This window comes from Trichechus manatus, unplaced genomic scaffold (genome assembly GCF_000243295.1).
Source record: "Trichechus manatus latirostris isolate Lorelei unplaced genomic scaffold, TriManLat1.0 scaffold00098, whole genome shotgun sequence".
Classification (NCBI taxonomy): domain Eukaryota; kingdom Metazoa; phylum Chordata; class Mammalia; order Sirenia; family Trichechidae; genus Trichechus; species Trichechus manatus.
Window position 1 is genome coordinate 6138539 of NW_004444034.1, and position 18779 is coordinate 6157317.

Genomic DNA, 18779 nt, shown 5'->3' on the forward strand with positions numbered 1-18779 from the left:
GTTGTGCTAGTTTCCCCTGTATTGTGTACTGTCTCACCTTCACCCAAGATACCACTTATTTATTGCCTATTTAGTATTTCCCCCCTGCCCAAAATAATATTTTAAAGTAATTTTTCTCTCAGCAGGTTTCCTTGAAAACACCCCTAACCTATGCCTCCTACAGTGTTTCCCTCATAACAGCTAGAATGATTCTCTAAAACAGTGCATCAGATCATGTCACTCATGTCTCACTCAGAATAAAATCCAGAGTTCTTCCTATGGCCTACAAGGCCCACCATGAGCCTTCTGCTCCTTCACCTCCTGTACTGTTTGGCACGTTCCCTCTTACCTCTGCTCTAGCCACACTCTTTCTCAAAAAGCCAAGCAAGGCTGTCCCTCAGGACCTTTGCACTCCCATTGCTTTTGCTACCTAGAATGCTTTTCCCCCAAATATTTGTGTGGTTTGCTGCTTCACTTTTTTTAGGTCTTTGTTCAAATGTCACTTTATCACAAAGAACTTTCTTGACCTCCCTATGTAAAAGAGTAGCCTTTCCCTGGTATCTTCTCACTCTCTTACTTTGCTTTATTTTTCTTCTTGGCACTTACTGCCACTGATTGATAAAGGACAATATTTGTGTTTGCTTTTTTTCTGCTTATTTTCAGTGTCTCCCCACTAGAATGTAAGTTCTGTAAAGACTTAAAATTTCGTATTTTTGTCTATTTCTGTTTTCTTAGTGTCTAAAAAAATACCTGATGTATCTTAGGTGCTTAGTAGGTATATGTTGAATAAATTAATGAAAGTTTCTCTTGCCAGTATAATCAGCTTTATTTCATGATATTTGAAGTAAGTCTGGCTTTAGCAATACATAATTTTTTCTTTTGTTCCTTCCTCATCAGTCGTTTAAAGAATAACTAATATACGTTAGGTTCTGGGGCAGTAAAGATGAACAGGATACCTCCTACCCTCCAGTAGTGCATAATGATTACTGGCTGTAATGAGGTGTGTGACATTACCTTGAAATAAAAACTTGAAATAGATATTTTCCATACAGTAGAGTAAGTGACATGATACATACAAAAGGTTACTTGGACATATAGAGGAAAGGTATATTAGTTAGAATACACATTAAACAGCTATGACAAAGAGAAACCAAAATACAGTGACTCAAGCAAGACCCTCAATGAGATGGATAGACACAGTGGCTGCAACAGTGGGCTTAAACATAATGATTTTGAGGATGGCTCAGGACCACGCCGTGTTTTGTTCTGTCATACACAAGGTCGCTATGAGTCGGAGCCAACTTGACCGCACCTAACAGCAACAACAAGCAAGACCGGTTGTTTAAATTTTATGTAATAGTTCAGAAGTTCATTAGTGCAGAGTGGGTAGACAGATCTGCCAGTGGGTCCATCCAGGGAAACTGGTATGTTTTATTTTGTTGTTCCATCTTATCTTAGGGCAGGGACTGACAAACTTTTCCTGTAAAGGGCCACGTTATAAATATTTTAGGCTTTGTGAGCTGTTAGAGTACTAAAGTAGCCATATACAATATGTAAATGAAAGAGCTGGTGTGTTTTCCAATAAAAATTTTTTTACAAAATGTAGGTGGTAGGCCACATTTGGCCCACAGGCCATAGTTTGCCAACCCGTGTCCTGGGGTGTTGCCTTCATCTGCATGGTTGAAGCAGGTGTACTAACTTCACACTGTTCTTCAGCCTGGCCAAGAGAAGAGAAAATGGAGGGCAAGTAGGGTCTTTTTTTTTTTTTAATTCGGTTTTTTGTTGACTAAAACTTGGTCACATGCTCACACGTATATCTGCAGTGGAGCCTGGGAACTTTAAACTAGCTGTTGACCATGTACCCCCAGTGAAAACTTAAGGGAGGAGTTCTAATACTTTTTGGAAGAGAGGGAGGATGGCTACTAGGGACAATTAACAAAGATTCTTAGGTTTAGTCACAGGAAGACTAAAGAAAGTAAGTTAGTCACCTACGGGCTCAGTTTTTATTAAATTAATTTTAATTCCACAGAACGTTAGGATATTCATGCTTGAAAATACCTTAGATATCACATGTTCTAAGCCCCACATTTTACAGGGTCAGAGGGGCAAATTAAGTGACTTGTCTAGGGTGGTAAAGTTGCTTGGTATTGGAGCCCAATGTGGAGCTTGTCTTTCTGGGGCACTTTTCACTGTATGTTGCCCTGTAGGAATTCATGTTCTTTTTTCGGCTATTTGCATTAACTCCTTGCTAAGTCCTTTAGCAGTGTTCTGCATGTTTATTGTTAATTGTTTGCCTGCTCTTCTGACCTCTCATAAAATAGCGGTATCGTTTCTGCCTGATGTGCTTTAAAAACCATGACTAAAGAAGTCATGAAGTTGAAAGTTGATTGGATTAATGGGAACCTTGAATTGAAGCCAAGTGGATACTATAGACATTAGTGCACCACTCTGGGTTCTTGAGCAGCAGGACAGCATTACAAAATGCCTAACTGTCATGTAAGCTGCAGTTTAATATAGAGCCGGAACTGGGATGGAAGAAAGTTTGAGGTTTCTTCCTCATATTTAAGCTCATCTACCTGGATGTTCCTCATCTTAGTTATCTTTTACCCCTTGGCATATCTTTGCATCAGTATGATTGGTGGCCTGTTTTTTTTCTAATGTTAAATGTGATATAACAGAAGACCTTAGGGCCATAAAGGGCAGAATGGTCAAGTAGACCAGTTTTCTAGTTTTTCCTTAAATCATGCTTATTAGTGTAACTGTATTCTTAAGTTTAGATGCTTCTAATCCTACAGTAGCAAGCATTTTAGTATTACCTAAATTTAAAAATTGCTTTCTGAAGGTAGATGGCAGTGGTGTTTGTTTCTAATAAAAAGTTATTATAAATTTTATTTGCAGTAAAACCTTCATAATTTAGATGTCACAAGTTTAGTTTTTGGTAATGATTTGAACATACAGCATTTGCTTTGTTAATTTTAATCTCTGGACGTGGATGTATGTGATCTCTCTAGGTGCTTTTGGCATCGATTTCTGTACATGTTGGGCCATAATGGTCGCTTTCTATTGCAGCTTGAAAGTGGGTGTTAGAGCTTAGTATATAGGTCATCTTGCCAGTATCAGAAAAATTGAATATATACTTGAACTTATTGTATTTTAAGGAATTAAATTTATTTTTAAGCAGTTAAATTTGTTTTTGTTACTTTGGGTAGGAGCTCTCCCCCTTTGTGACAGCTGATTGTATTACTTAAATAAATACATTATTACTTGAACAAAGTGACAGCTATTAATAAATTTAGCAAGCACAAACAACTAATATATATTAAGTAAAAGCCATGGAAATGAACATTTTTTATTTCTTGATTTGGAGAAAAACAAACAAAAAATGGATTCCTCTCCATGTTTGGATAATATTAAAATTCCTACTAGTCTATTTCTAGCAGAATTATTAAGCTTATTCTAAGAGGAGTACTAAAATATTTTATCGGTCAGATAATGAAAGTATTTTAATGCTAAGAGCAGAGTTTTATATGGAACTGGTAGGAAATTACTTTTTATCTCTGGGTAAGCTGTTAAATTTTCGTGTTTTAGTTCATCCGTGTGTAAAAATTAGTACAATAATAATTACTTTGTGAAGATCTTAAGTGATTTCATGAATGTTTGTCTTCTGCCATATGAACCATGAATGAAAGATTTTAAGTTCTACAGAGCATGTATGTTTACTTTCAAATTATTATTTTTTTTGTGATTCTTCAGAAATTCATGGCAGATACAAGCACAATACAGCTATTAATAATATTTACTTACTATAACAATTACAAATAACTTTCCTAATTAAACATTTTTATGTTTATTTTTTAAATGTTTGCACATGGAAAAAATTAATTTGTAGAATCTACCCTGTGTTGTTTTGCTGTTAGGTGCTGTCGAGTTGGTTCTGACTCATAGCGACTCTGTGTACAATGGAACAAAATACTACCGGGTCCTGAGCCATCCTCACAATCATTGCTCTGTTTGAGCCATTGTTGCAGCCACTGTGTCAGTCCGTCTCATTGAGGGTCTTCCTCTTTTTTGCTGACCCTCTATTTTATCAAGCATGATATCCTTCTCCAGGGACTGGTTCCTCTTGATAATATGTCCAAGTACGTGAGATGAAGTCTTGCCATCCTCACTTCTGAGGAGCACTCTGGCTGTTCTTCTTCCAAGACAGATTTGTTTGTTCTTCTGGCAGTCCACGGTATGTTCAGTATTCTTCACCAACACCATAATTCAAAGACATCAGTTCTTCTTCTGTCTTTTTTGTTGTCCAGGTTTCACATGCATATGAGGCAATTGAAAATACCATGGCTTGTGTCGTGCACATATTAGTCATCAAGGTGACTGACATCTTTGCTTTTTAACAATTTAAAGAGGTCTTTTGCAGCAGACTTGCCCAGTGCAGTACATCGTTTGATTTCTTGACCGTTGCTTTCATGGATGTTGATTGCGGATCCAAGTAAAATGATATCCTTGACAACATCAATATTTTGTCCCTTTATTATGATGTTACTTCTTGGTCCGAGTTATGAGGATTATTTTCTTTATGTTGAGGTGTAATCCATACTGAAGGCTGTAGTCTTTGATCTTCATCAGTAGGTGCTTCAAGTCCTCTTTGCTTTCCTCAAGCAAGTTTGTATCATCTGCATATGACAGATTGTTAAAGAGTCTTCTCTCAATGCTGGTGCCACATTCTTCTTCGTTTAGTCCAGTGTTATGGATTGAATTGTTTCTCACAAAAAGATGTGTCAACTTGGCTAGGCTATTATTCCCAGTATTGTGTGATTTTCCACCATTTTGTCATCTGATGTGATTTTCCTACATGATGTAAACCCGACCTCTATGAATTTTGCTGAAGATCATTCAAAAGCGGTTGCAGCAGTACATCCACAGGCAACTGCCAGAAATTCAAGCTGGATTCAGAAGAGGATGAGGAATTAGGGATATCATTGCTGATGTCAAATGGATCCTGGCTGAAAGCAGAGAATACCGAAAGATGTTTATCTGTTTTATTGACTATGCAAAAGCATTTGACTGTGTGGATCATAACAAATTATGATAACATTGCGAAGAATTGGAATTCCAGAACATTTAATTGTACTAATGAGGAACCTGTGCATAGATAAAGAGACAGCCATTCAAACAGAACAAGGGAGTACTGTGTGGTTTAAAGTCAGAAAAGGTGTACATCAGGGTTGTATCCTTTAACCGTACTTATTCAATGTGTATGCTGAGCAAATAATCCGAGAAACTAGACTATATGAAGACGAACGGGGCATCAGAATTGGAGGAAGACTCATTAATAACCTGTGTTACGCAGATAACACAACCTTGCTTGCTGAAAGTGAAGAGGACTTGAAGCACTTACTGATGAAGATCAAAGACTACATCCTTCAGTATGGATTACACCTCAACATGAAGAAAGAAAAAATCCTCACAACTGGACCAATAAGCAACCTCATGATAAACGGAGAAAAGATTGAAGTTGTCAAGGATGTCATTTTACTTGGATCTGCAATTAACACCCATGGAAACAGCAGTCAAGAAATCAAACGATGTATTATATTGGGTAAATCTGCTGCAAAAGGCCTGTTTAAATTGTTAAAAAGCAAAGATCTCACTTTCAGGACTAAGGTGTGCCTGACCCAAGCCATAGTTTATTCAATCGCCTCGTATGCATGTGAAATCTGGGCAATGAATAAGGAAGGCCGAAGAAGAATTGACGCCTTTGAGTTGTGGTATTGGTGAAGAATATTGAATATACAATGGACTGTCAAAAGAATGAACAAATCTGTCTTGGAAGAAGTACAGCCAGAATGCTCCTTAGAATTGAGGATGAAGAGACTTCGTCTCATATACTTTGGACAAGCTATCAGGAGGGACCAGTCCCTGGAGAAGGACATCATGCTTGGAAAAGTGGAGGGTCAGCAAAAAAGAGGAAGACCCTGACCACAACAATGGTCTCAAGTATGACAATGATTGTAACGATGACTCAGAACTGGCCAGTGTTTGGTTCTGTTGTACATAGGGTCGCTATGAGTCAGAACCGACTCGATGACATTAACAACAACAACAACAATCTCTTTCCATGTCCTCTTCTGAATCTGGCTTGAATTTCTGGCAGTTCCCTGTCAATGTACTGCTGCAACTGTTTTTGAATTTTCTTTAGCAGAATTTTTCTTGTGTGCGATATTTATGATACTGTTGGATAATTTCCTCATTGTGTTCAATCACCTTTCTTTGGAGTGGGCACAAATATGGATTCATCCAGTCAGTTGGCCAGGTAGCTGTCTTCCAACTTTCTTGGCATAGACGAGCGAACACCTGCAGTGCTGCATCTGTTTGTTGAAACATATCAGTTGGTATTCTGTCCTTTCCTGGAGCCTTGTTTTTCACCAATGTCTTCAGTGTAGCTTGGATTTCTTCCTTTAATACCATCAATTGCTGATCATATGCTACCTCCTGAAGTGGTTGAATGTCGGCCAAATCTTTTTGGTGACTCTGTGTATTCCTTTCATCTTTTGATGTATCCTGTGTTGTTCAATATTTTGCCTATATAGAATTATTCAGTATTGCAACTTGAGGCTTGAATTTTTTCATCAGTTCTTTCAGCTTGAGAAGTGCTGAGCATGTTTTTCCCTTTTGCTTTTCTAACTCCAAGTCTGCACATTTCATTATAATACTTTACTCGTTTTCTTGAGCCACCCTTTGATATCTTCTGCTCAGCTGTTTTACTTCATCATTTCTTCCATTCTCTTTAGCTACTCTATGTTCAAGGGCAAATTTCAGAGTATCTTCTGACATCCGTTTTGGTCTTTTCTTTGTTTTCCGTCTTTCAAATGACCTTTTGCTTTCTTTATGTATGATGTCCTTGATGTCTTCATATAACTCATCTGGTCTTTGGTCATTAGTGTTCAGTGTGTCAAATCCTTGAGATGGTCTCTAAATTCAGGTGGGATATACTCAAGGTTGTACTTTGGCTCTTGTGGACTTGTTCCACATTTCTTCAGCTTCAGCTTGAACTTGCACAGGAGCAATTGATAGTCTGTTCTACAGTCGGTCCCTGGTGTTGTTCTGACTGATGATATTGAGCTTTTACTTCGTCTCTTTCCACAGGTGTAATCGATTTGATTCCTATATGTTCCATCTGGTGAGGTCCATGTGTACAGTCTCCGTTTTTGTTTTTGAAAAAAGGTATTTGTGATGAATAATTCATGGGTCTCGCAAAATTCTATCATGCTATCTCCGGCACCGTTTCTATCACCAAGACTGTATTTTCCAACTACCAGTTCTTTTTCTTTATTTCCAACTTTTGCATCAGTAATGATCAATGGATCTTGATTGCATTTTTGATAAATTTCAGATTGCGGAAGTTGGTAAAAATCTTCCGTTTCTTCATCTTTTGCATTAGTGGTTGGTGTGTAAATTTGAATAACAGTTGTATTAACTGGTCTTCCTTGTAGGTGTGCGGATATTATCATGTCACTGAAAAAGTTGTACTTCAGGATAGATCTTGAAATGTACTTTTTGACGATGTATGCGACACCATTCCTCTTCAGGTTTCCTTTCTGGCATAATACACTGTATGATTGTCCAATTCAGAATTGCCAATACTAGTCCATTTCAGCTCACTAATTCCTAGGACATCAATCTTTATACGTTCCATTTCATTTTTGATGACTTCCAATTTTCCTAGATTCATGCTTCATATATTCCACATCCCGATTATTAATGGATGTTTTCAGCTGTTTCTTCCCATTTTGAGTCATACTGCGTCAGCAAATGATGGTCCCAGAAGCTTTATTCCATCCACGTCATGAAGGTCAACTCTACTTTGAAAAGGCAGCTCTTCCCCTCTTATATTTTGAGTGCTTTCCAACCAGTGGGGCTCACCTTACCTTACATTATATTAGACAGTGTTCTGCTGCTATTCATAACATTTTCACTAGCCAGTTTTTTTAGAAGTAGATCGCCAGGTCCTTCTTCCTAGTCTGTCTTAGTCTGGAAGCTCTGCTGAAACCTGGAAGCTCTGCTGAAACCTGTCCACCATAGGTGACCCTGCTGATTGTTGCTGGTGGCATAGCTTCTAGCCTCACAGTAACACGCAGGCCACCACAGTATGACAAACTGACAGATGAGTGGTGTATCTCTCCTATATTACTCTAATAAGAAGTGTAAGTATTTACTGTGTCAGTTTTCTATGTTAATTGATGTGGAATTTATTTACTAACTCTTAGAGCTTCTTCTTTCTATAATCTTTATTTTAGAACTTCTTGGAGTCTGAAGGAATCTACTCACTGGTGGCCATGTTCTATTCTAGACAGGTTTTTCTTAGCCTTTTCAAAACTTCAGTGATCGCTATTCGGTTATAATTAATATAACTCTTGATACTGAGGATCTGGCTGTCTAGTTTTGTTTTTTTTTTTTTTTACTTAACTTTATAAATTATTATTCTTATCATTCCTTGTGGCCATTTTGTTGGTATTTCTTGCAAGAATTCATGTTGGAATTCCGTTTCTAAAAGACATGGAGGAAACATTTATTCTATAATGAAATGTACAGGTTTTCTATGGATTTCGATTGCACTGTGCTCTTAGCCTGTCTGTCAATGAGGTTGAGTTTTATACTTCATTAAATCAACAAATAGTAACTTTTAAGGGGACCAGGACTTTATGTTGTTTATGTGTTTGTACCTAGCTGCAGCGGAGGCTGGGAAATGTAGCTTAGTCCTGTGTCCAGCTGTAATGCAGTCTTTTACAAGGAGAGAGTAGCTTTTGTTGGATCTGTTGATTGCTGCTAGGGCATTGTCTTGCTTCCTTGTTTCTTGCAGCTCAGAATTTATAGAGGAGGAAGCTGGGTCCTCCTGGCTCAGTTATTCTATATGTACTTAGATAATTAGTCTAAAGAGTGTTCCAGGTCTCCTTCCTGCTGTTTATATCCTTGTACTTTAAATTTGGATCTCCCCTGGACTCTCAGCTCTATAGCATTTCTTTTCTATGTTTTTTCCCCCGTATTGTTACTAATCTGTTCTCAGCTACTCTCAATATTTTAGTGTTTTCTGTTAATTTCTGGGGCTTTAAAAAAATATAACTATGTATGTTATATACATTTTATAGTTATATAATTTTAAAATTACTTTAACTTTTAAAATCTCAGTGTATTATTTCTCTCCAAATCCCCCAGCATGTTTTTATTGTTCATATGATAGATAGTACCTATCCTTCCTTTGATTTATGCAATTACAATGACCCATTAACTGGAAATATAGATAGGGATGTTTTTGTGCTTATTTTCCTAATGTATTTCTATGATTATAATGATAATAAATATATGTATAATGCTTTATATTTTACAAAACACTTCCAGATATATATTCTCATTTATTTCTTGCTACAGCCTTGTGAAATAGGTCAGCTAGATTGTATATTTTTTATCTTATTTTCTAGCTGAGGAAATTGAGGCTCATGACAGAGCTGGTAAGTGAAGTAGTCAGGAGTACAATCCACTTTTTCTGATACTAAATGTAGTACTTTATTCACTGTGTTTATTTGCATATTTATCTCTTTTTGTTTTAAATATAGAGATTTCAGTGGTCCCGTTCACGTTTCCCTCATTTATACAGTAAAGGGTAGATTATTTTTATGGTTCATTCTAGTTCTAAAATTCTATTCCTTTGGTTTTTGGGGATATCATCACAGTCTAATATTCTTAGGGAGGCTTAGGAGTTTGCACTTAATAAATGGAGAGATTTGTTATAATTTCTTCTTGAGATTTTTAGACCCATGGAGCTAAAGGGATCTTAGAAGTTTTCTGGTTCACGCTATTACCAATTTCAGGAATCCCTTTTCTAACATACCTGACAGTGAGTTCTCTAGCTCTCTGTTTGAAAGGACCCACTGATAGTTAAACTCTTATTTAAAAGTCCTGAGTGTAAATAGCAGGTCTCAGTTGTGGCTATGGGTACCTATAGAGAAAGTATAGGCAGGGGAGAAGGGAGGGAACAAAATGGAGAAGGTTGATAGAGAAAGAGAGAAATAAAACAAGGAATAAGAGTGAAGTATATAGTAGGCTGAGCTTTGGCAGGATATGATATTAACTATTGCCTTTGTTGCTAGTTACTGGAACCTGTACCTTTGGAACTTGTTGTCTCAGATTCTGTTAATTTTACTATCTTGGTCCATGTGACCAGCTGAAAAAAAAAAAAAACAGGAATAACACACTTTTTGGGTTACCTATTAATTTTTATACCCGCCCTGTGAATAATGTCATAACATTTGTTCTTTAAGAAAAATGACTTAGATTTTTCTCTTTAGAATTGTGTTCTTAAAGGGCCTGCTCTTTTTTATAGAAGAAAAAATCAAGTAGTTTAACTTAGTTGACTGTTTAAATTGTGCTGATAGGCTTTCTCTTATTAAGACTACTTTTGAATTTAAAGGTACAAAGAAATGATGCATTCCTTGAAGAACATCATGATAGTAGTGGTGGAATCTATGATTAACAAGTTTGAAGACGATGAGATACGAATTCAAGAGAGGCAGAAAAAACTCCAAAATGAGAAAAGCAATAGTTACTGCACAGACAATTGCTCTGATAGTGATTCATCATTCAACCAGGTGTGTTGCTGCATTTGGCATTTATGTCTTGAAATGGTATTTAATAATAACTAGCTTCAGTAAATTCTTTTTTAATCAGAATTTTTTCCGTTTTTTAGTTTTAAGATTCAGAAGAAAAATAAACAATAAAATAACCTAATATTAAAGGTTTAGTTCATGAAATAACATAGAATTGTATACTCATTGTTGATTATATTTGAGACAGTTTTTATTAACGTAAGGAAATAAACTAATGGGTTTTGGAATTTTAAAAAATAATTAGAATTGAAACAAATATCCTTAAGCTTTAGTTAAAACATTTTATTCTGAATTAATCATTACTAATTAAAGTTTAACTATGTTATAGGTGAGATATGGAGATGAAGCATGTCCTTTATATAATCCCTGGAGAGGAAGGTTGCTGTGAATTGTGTTAGTTTTAAAACAGTAAACTTTTTTAGATGTCGAAAGATTTGAGGTCTTCCACTTTTTCTAACCAGGATATTAGAATACTTGTCATTTGGTGACAGCAGAGCTAAGAGAAAGGCCACTTTACTAGATTAGCCTTCACAGAAGACAATGGAAACTAGCTAGATTAGACCCCATACATGTGCTGTGAATTTCCACTTTCTGGCCAGATGGAATCTGTCTGATCTTAGTGTGAATCCTACCTGATATTTGTTGTAAAATATTTTCACTTAATTAGCTATCACATAAGGGCAGGTAGATCCTAACCATACGCTGAAAGGGATTTGGGAAATTTGGGTGAAACATGAAAAATGTATGTGTGTCAGTTGCAGTTGGGACTGCATGATTGAAGGAAAAATAGTTTTGGAAGTATTCAAAACAGAACTTAAAGGTTTAGCATCTATTGCATCTTTTAGCTGGATTGTGATGAGTTACGAATTTTACAAGTCAGGATGGTTACCTGATATGATGGAGGTAGTGAAAAAGATGGTGAATTTTCTTCATGTTGTATCCCTTAATCATTCTTTGTTGATGGGCTGTTTGGAAGAAGCTGAGATATAGAGATTCTAGTTTAATTTGATGCAATATGATGGCTTGTTCAGTAGGTTAACTGAGCTGATTCTTCAAATCTAGGACTTTCTGGAATTAAAAGGCACAGAAAACCCAACTTTAGGACTTTGGGGCTCACAACATTATACTTTCTTACTTATTTGATGAACCATCTCAATACGTTGAAATTGAAACGTAAGAGAAAAAAATGAAGGATTATTAATTCTAAGAAGTACAAGTAATCAGATTTAAATAGGATTGAATGAGTAGCTGGCAGTTGAGAGGTTGCTGATTCCCAAATGCTAAATTATTTCTAGTTCATTATAATCTTAGATTTTTGAAGAATTGCAAAACTTTCATGGAAATGGGATAATAATTCCAGAAGATGTTTTTGTTTTTTGTTTTGTTTTGATTCTTGAAGAAGAAACATGCTTTAAGGTTCTGTGACTTCCTTTGGGATGTCTACAGGGAATTTCTGAATTTTCAAGTGTCTATCTTATGAAGATGACTTTGTTTCAGAAGAACTAATTAGGTTGAAAGTGAACTATGCCCACCAAGAAGGCATGGGATCGCTGGACTTCTGGAATGAAGCATATGATTGCTAGAACTATCATGAAGTCTGTTTCAGTGTGGCCAACCTCTGGGAGATATTTGGGTATACCTTTGCTTAGTAAAAGAAGAGTCTTCTCTTTAATGTGACTGACCAAAGAGAGGCTGAATTAATATGTTAAGAATTAAAAGTCTCTAAAAATGTGTCAGTCATTCATTAAGTTAAATACCACTGTTCTTATTGATTGATGTCTTCAAAATTAATAAGTGACTTGTGCTGTGCTTAAAAAAATTGTCTTAATTTTTCTATAAATAACATTGAGTAAATAATTTTAGCATTGCTATTTTGCTTATTAGTTCCAAAATAGTGCTGCAAAGATAGAAATACTAGCAACCTGTTATTTCGATTCCTTCATCTTGCTTACTTTGGACATGTCATCAGGAAAGAAGAATTACTAGAGAAGGCCATCGTGTTTGGTAATTTGGAGGGTCAGCAAAAACGAGGAAAACTCTTAATGAGATGGATTGACATACAGGCCTCAACAGTGGGCTCACACATATCAAAGATCATGGAAATGGCACAATACTGGACAACATTTTTTTTCTGTTATTCATAAGGTTGCCATGAGTCTCAGCTGACTCTATGGCAACTAACAACTATACCATATATTGGTGCTTGTTCTTAGCTTTATATTCACTGTAGGTATTATTAGCCCATTTTACAAATGAAAAAGTGAGGGTTACCTATAATAACAGGTAAGTAGTTTGCAAACTCACATTGCTAGTTAGGGGTGGAGCCTGAGTTTAAGCCCTGGCCTCTCTTTCTCCGAAGCCTGTTGTCTTTATTCTATGCCACACTACCTGGAGACTGCTTGGGTTCAAATCCCAGTTCCACCACTTACTGTGTGACTTTGGACAAATAAATACCTTAACTTCTCTGTACCTTAGTGTTTCTCATTTGTAAAATGGGAATGATAATTCCTCTTACCTCACAGGGTCGTTGAGAAGATTAACTGAGTTAATTATCTCTCAAGTGCTTAGAACAGTGCCTGGCACACAGTTGCTGTTTTATAAATGTTAGCTTTTATTGTTATTGCTATCTCTTAAAAGGTATACTGAAATGGATGCCATTCAGAGCTGCACTCAAATAGAAAATATCTCACCTGTGATCCTGTATGATTTTTAACTGGAGCTTCTCTGGGTCATATTCTGCTGCTGGGAAGTTAGAGGATTATCTCTAACTTATACATTAAGCTTTAAAAATTCATATTCTTCCTCTTGCAATTTTTATCTTCCTCTTCTGCCACAGTATTCAGTGTAGTACAACACAGTCATTATGTTGTTTTATAGTGTACAAGCTATTCTATAATGTTCTAAGGAACCCCAGGGTGTACAGTTTATATGGAGAAGGTAAATTTGTGATAATTGCCACCTATTACACTTGCATGATGTGAACCTGTTTAAGGCACTTACTGTTTTTTCTTTGCTTTCAAGGCAGCTTCTCCTTGAAACCCATCCTTTGGTGCCTGCAGTAGGCAGAAAAAATATCTCCCACCCCTAAAGATGTCCACATCCTAATCCCCAGAACCTGTCAAAAGGGACATTGCTGATGTGATTAAGTTAAGGATTTTGAAATGGGGAGAGTATCCTGGATTATGTGGGTGAGCCTAATCTAATCACAAGGGTCCTTATAAAAGAGCAGCAGGAAGGTCAGAGTCAGAGGAGATATAATCATAGAAGTAGAGTGATGTGACTGCTGGCTTTGAAGATGGAGGGGGGCCATGACCAAGGAATGCAGGTAGCCTCTAGAAGCTGGAAAAAGCAAGGAAATGGATTTTCCTGTAGAGCCTCTGGAAGGAACACAGCCCTGCTGATTTATTTTAGACTTTTGGCCTTTAGAACTGTAAGATAAGAAATTTGTGTTGTTTTAAGCCACTGAATTTGGAGTAGTTTATGACAGCAGTAATAGGAAACTAATACAGTGCCACTGTCCTGAATAGTTCACCTGCCTTCTCCAACCTTCAGACAAAGGCCAGGGCTTGTCTTTCCTTCTAAGTTTCTGGTAAAGAAGATCCTATTCCTTTGACTCTGCATTTGAACTGCCTTCTAGGAGCAACCTAAACTCCATCTTGTTACTAGGCTTTCAGTTCTTCCATTGGGAATTTTCTTGAGTACCTTCTTTCCTTGGTTGGATGCATGATCTTTCCTCTGCCTTTCAGAGTGTGTGTTTTCAACTACTGTAATTGATTTTTGCCCTCACTCTTCATATCTTAATCAGAATATCTTGAATTCCATTCAATTTCTTGTTGTTGTTGTTGTTAGGTGCTGTCAAGTTGATTCCGATTTATAGCGACCGTGTGTACAACAGAACGAAACCCTGCCTCATCCTGTGCCATTCTCATAATCGTTGTTATTCTTGAACCCAGTATTGCAGCCACTGTGTCAGTCCATCTTGTAGAACGTCTTCCTCTTTTTCGCTGACCCTGTACTTTACTAAGCATGATGTCCTTCTCTAAGGACTGGTCCCTACTGATAACATGTCCAAAGTGTGTGAGACAAAGTCTTGCCATTCTCGCTTCCATGGAGAACTCTGGCTGTATTTCTTCCAAGACAGACTTGTTTGTTCTTCTGACAGTCCATGGTATATTCAGTATTCTTTGCCAACACCATAATTCAAAGGCATCAGTCTTTCTTCCGTCTTTCCTATTCATTGTCCAGCTTTTGTATGCGTATGAGGCAATTGAAAATACCATGACTGGGCAGGCACACCTTAGTCCTCAAAGTGACATCTTTGTTTTTTTTTTTAAAACTTGAAAGAAGTCTTTTGCAGCAGATTTGCCCAGTGTAATTTGTTGTTTGATTTCCTGCCTGCTGCTTCCATGGGTGTTGATTGTGGAGCCACCTAATATGAAATCCTTGACAATGTCAGTCTTAGCTCCATTTATCATGATGTTGCTTGTTGGCCCAGTTATGAGGATTATGATTTTCTTTGTTAAAGTGTAATCCATACTGAAGGCGGTAGTGTTCGATCTTCATCAGTAAGTGCTTCAAGTCCTTTTCGCTTTCAGCAAGCAAGGTAGTGTCATCTGCATATCACAGGTTGTTAATAACTCTTCTACCAATCCTGATGCCGCATTCAGTTTCTAGCCTATTCTAAAATCTTCCGAACTCTTTCTAGTGAGGAATTCTGCTTTTAAGGATTTCACACTATTGCTTAGGGATGAACCTTTCCACATCCTCACCTCTTTTCAGCAGCATCAGTCAGAACAACGGAGTAGTCACAGCCCCACCTACATTTCTGAAGTTCATCCACCTCTAGCTACCTCCAATCGATAAGGTTTGATCATTCTTAATATTTGTTTCATACGAGGGAGAAGATTGGAGCCTAAAATCTTAAAAATGTAGAAGTGAGGGGGAAAAGTAGCTGAGATTTAAAAAAAAAAAAAAAAGCTCACAGTAATAGTGCATCTGCCTTGAGTTAGAGTGGAGGGAGGGGCAGGTTTGAGCTTATTTTTGCTTGCTTGCTTGTTTGTTTCAATAATCCTTGAGGAGACAGTTTGCCATCAGAAAATCAATTTCTTCATGAACAGGGCTAATATTCTTTTTATGAATACCTAAAGTTTTTTTTTTACTTTAAAATATTAATAGGTTTTTGTTATTACTTCTCAATGTAGCCTTTTTTTAAGGAAAAGTGCAAAAATTCTCTTTTGTTAAAACATCTAGGAAATTAAGAAAAATTTAGCTTAGCATTTGGAAATGTCTTTAAACCTCATGTTTTTGTTTTGAAATAGTAACTTTGTTCTGTATTTAAGGCTTAATGAATGGTGGGTACATAATATAAAAAGTTTTAGATGCACTAAAATTTGAAAAGGGCATTCTAAATGAGGCTAATTCATTCCGTATCTTGAAACAAACCAGTCTGAAGTAATCTCTGGTTTTTTGGCTTTGTCATTGATGAGTTGTGGATCTTGGTTTCTTAACCACTCTATGCCTCAATTTTTGGGAGAAAGACCTGTCGATATGCTCCTGTAAAGATTATAGCCTGGAAAACCCTATGGAGTAGCTATCACATGGGGCCACTATGAGTTGAAATTGACTTGACAGCACCTAACAACAACAGCAAAAATGGAGATAATAATAGAACCTACCTGATAGGGCTGCTTTGTGAATTTAATGTATGTAAAGTATTTTGAACAGTACTTGCTACATAATAAGCACTTACATAAGTCTTTGCTATTGTTGTCATCATCGGGTGAATTTTTTTTTAAGAATAGAAAAGAAATCATTGTGTGGTTAGACATGTTAAAGCCTAAAGTATTATTAGGTTTAATATTTATTTACTTTTCCTTTTTATTTCCTGTAGCAGTATTGCTTTAAACATTAGCAATAATTATCTTTCTTTAACTGGTTGTATGTTCAGTGGTTTATACAGTTTACAAACCAAACATTAAAAATATTTAGAAGAGTTTTCAAGGGTAAATTAATGTTGAGGGTGATTTGCTTTTGCTTTTAAAATATAGTAATAGAATAATGTGAATATTCTTCAGCATATGTTGTAATAAAGTAATTCAGTTTTATATCTCTGAAAACATTACAGAATGTATCTCCTGTTTGCAGTCTTTAGGTAAAAATGCACCTGACAGAAACGCATCTGAATCTTATTTTAGCATGAAAAAACTCTTCGGTTAGGATCCAAATGATTATATAAGAGGATCAAATACATCTTAAACTATCAACCTATTGTATTTCTTTCTCTTTTCCTCTTATGGTTTGCTTAGAAATTATTTGCTTAGTTTTTATTTTCACACGTTAATATGTTTTTATAAAAATTTCCTTTTGGAGGTATTCATCTTCCTCTATTGATATAAATCACTTTTATTATCACCAACAGAACCTGTGTGTGTGTTACTTTACAAATCAAGTTAGCAACACGTATAGATGATACACTGCTCCTATCTTCAGGGCTTTTCAATCTAAGAAATATTTACAGCAACTGAAAATCTAATAAATACATATTAAATTGTACACATATTAGCTACATACTCTAAGTCATTGTAGTTAGTTGCTGTGGTTATTTATGTTCATCCTCTGAAACACAATAACAACATAAAAAGAGACCTTAATATAACATAGGCAACCTTTAAGGCGACCCCACGTTAGGGAACGTTTTTTGAGGGGGTTTTTGAGCTGAGTCCTGAGTGGCAAGAGGGCAGCCATACAAAATTCTAGAGGAGGAACATGGCCAAGAAGGAACTAAGGCAAGGGCAAAGGTTCTTGGCCTAGAATGAGCATGGCATCTTCAGTGGATGAAACGAAGGCCTGGAGGGCAGAGGGAAGAATGACTTGAGAGAGAGAGAGATAAGCAGAGGCCTGATCATGTAAGTAAGAAGTTTATATTTTATTCTGAGTAAAGTAGGATGTCTTTTGTGGGGTTTAAGTAAGGAAGTGAAAGGATTTGATTTATAATTTTAAGAAACTCAGTCTCACTGTTGCTGTAGAATGGATAGTTGGTTGGGATAGGATGGGATAAGAGTAGAATCAAGAGACCAGTTAGGATGAATTGAAGTAGTCTAGACTAGAGGTGATGGTGCCTCTGGCTGGAGTTTTAGCAGGGAACTGGTGATGAGTAATTGGATTTAAGATATGTGAACCTTGGAGGTTGTCTTGTAAGACTTAATGGTAGATTGGATGTAGGAAATGAGAGGAGAGAAGTCAAAATTGACTCCTGTTTTTGACCCAAGTCAAAATCTGAATGGATGGTAGTGCCATTTACCAAGATGGGAAAGCCTGAGGGAGGAGCAGGTTTGGAATAAAAATCAAGAATTCTATTTTGGACATGTTAAGTTTGAGATGCCTATTAAACATGCAGGTGACCCTGTGAGAGGATAATAGATATGTAACTCTAGAGATCTAATGCTGATATAAATTTATGAGGCATCATAATATATTTAAAGTAAAAAAACTGGGTAAGAACATGTCAGGAAAGAGTAAAGATAGTGAAGAGAAGATGATCTTTAACGTGGACGGGAATCTGAGTTCTGGTAGCTGTGTAGCTTGGAGAAGTTATTTAACCTCTTTGGTTTTCGTATTTCACAGTCATTGTGAATTGAGAGGGCATAGAAAACACAAACCAAACCCATTGCCTTGACTTGATTTCGACTCATAGCATTCCTTTGGACAGAGTAGAACTTCCCTGTAGGGTTTCAAGGCTGTAATCTTTACAGAAGCAGATTGCCACATCTTTCTTCCACTGAGCAGCTGTTGGGTTCGAACTGCCGACCTTTCAGTTAGCAAATGAGTGCTTAACCACTGCACCACCAGGGCTTATTGAAAGAGTATAGGTCTTGTTATATAATAGATACTTAATAAATGACAGCTAATATTATTGCCAGTTTTTTATATTTAGATGATTTTTAAAGGTATTTTATATATTTAAATTTCTTTTGGGAGAAAAGACTCCTTTCTTTCTTCTCCAGAATAGCTTATGATCTACTATACACTTTTTCTAGGTGAAAGTTTTCACTCCAGGAATTTTTTTTACCAAAGAATAGTCATGGAGAAAGGCTAAGGAAAAATACAGGAATGAAAAGGAACAAAAAAATGCAAGCA

At 36.5% G+C, this 18779-nt stretch overlaps 1 protein-coding gene across 7 annotated transcripts in view; it reads left to right on the plus strand.

Annotated features, from left to right (window-relative positions):
• Positions 1 to 18779, plus strand: part of TBC1D32 (TBC1 domain family member 32) — a 286304-nt gene that overhangs the window by 74155 nt on the left and 193370 nt on the right. For 6 of the 7 annotated variants that reach the window (XM_023737184.1, XM_023737181.1, XM_023737180.1 and 3 more), the window contains one exon: positions 10448 to 10625. In XM_023737184.1, coding sequence (XP_023592952.1) covers positions 10448 to 10625 — 178 coding nt within the window. Of the gene's footprint in view, positions 1 to 10447; positions 10626 to 13681; positions 13832 to 18779 lie in introns of those variants that run through there. The other variant, XM_023737186.1, reaches the window with a different exon arrangement.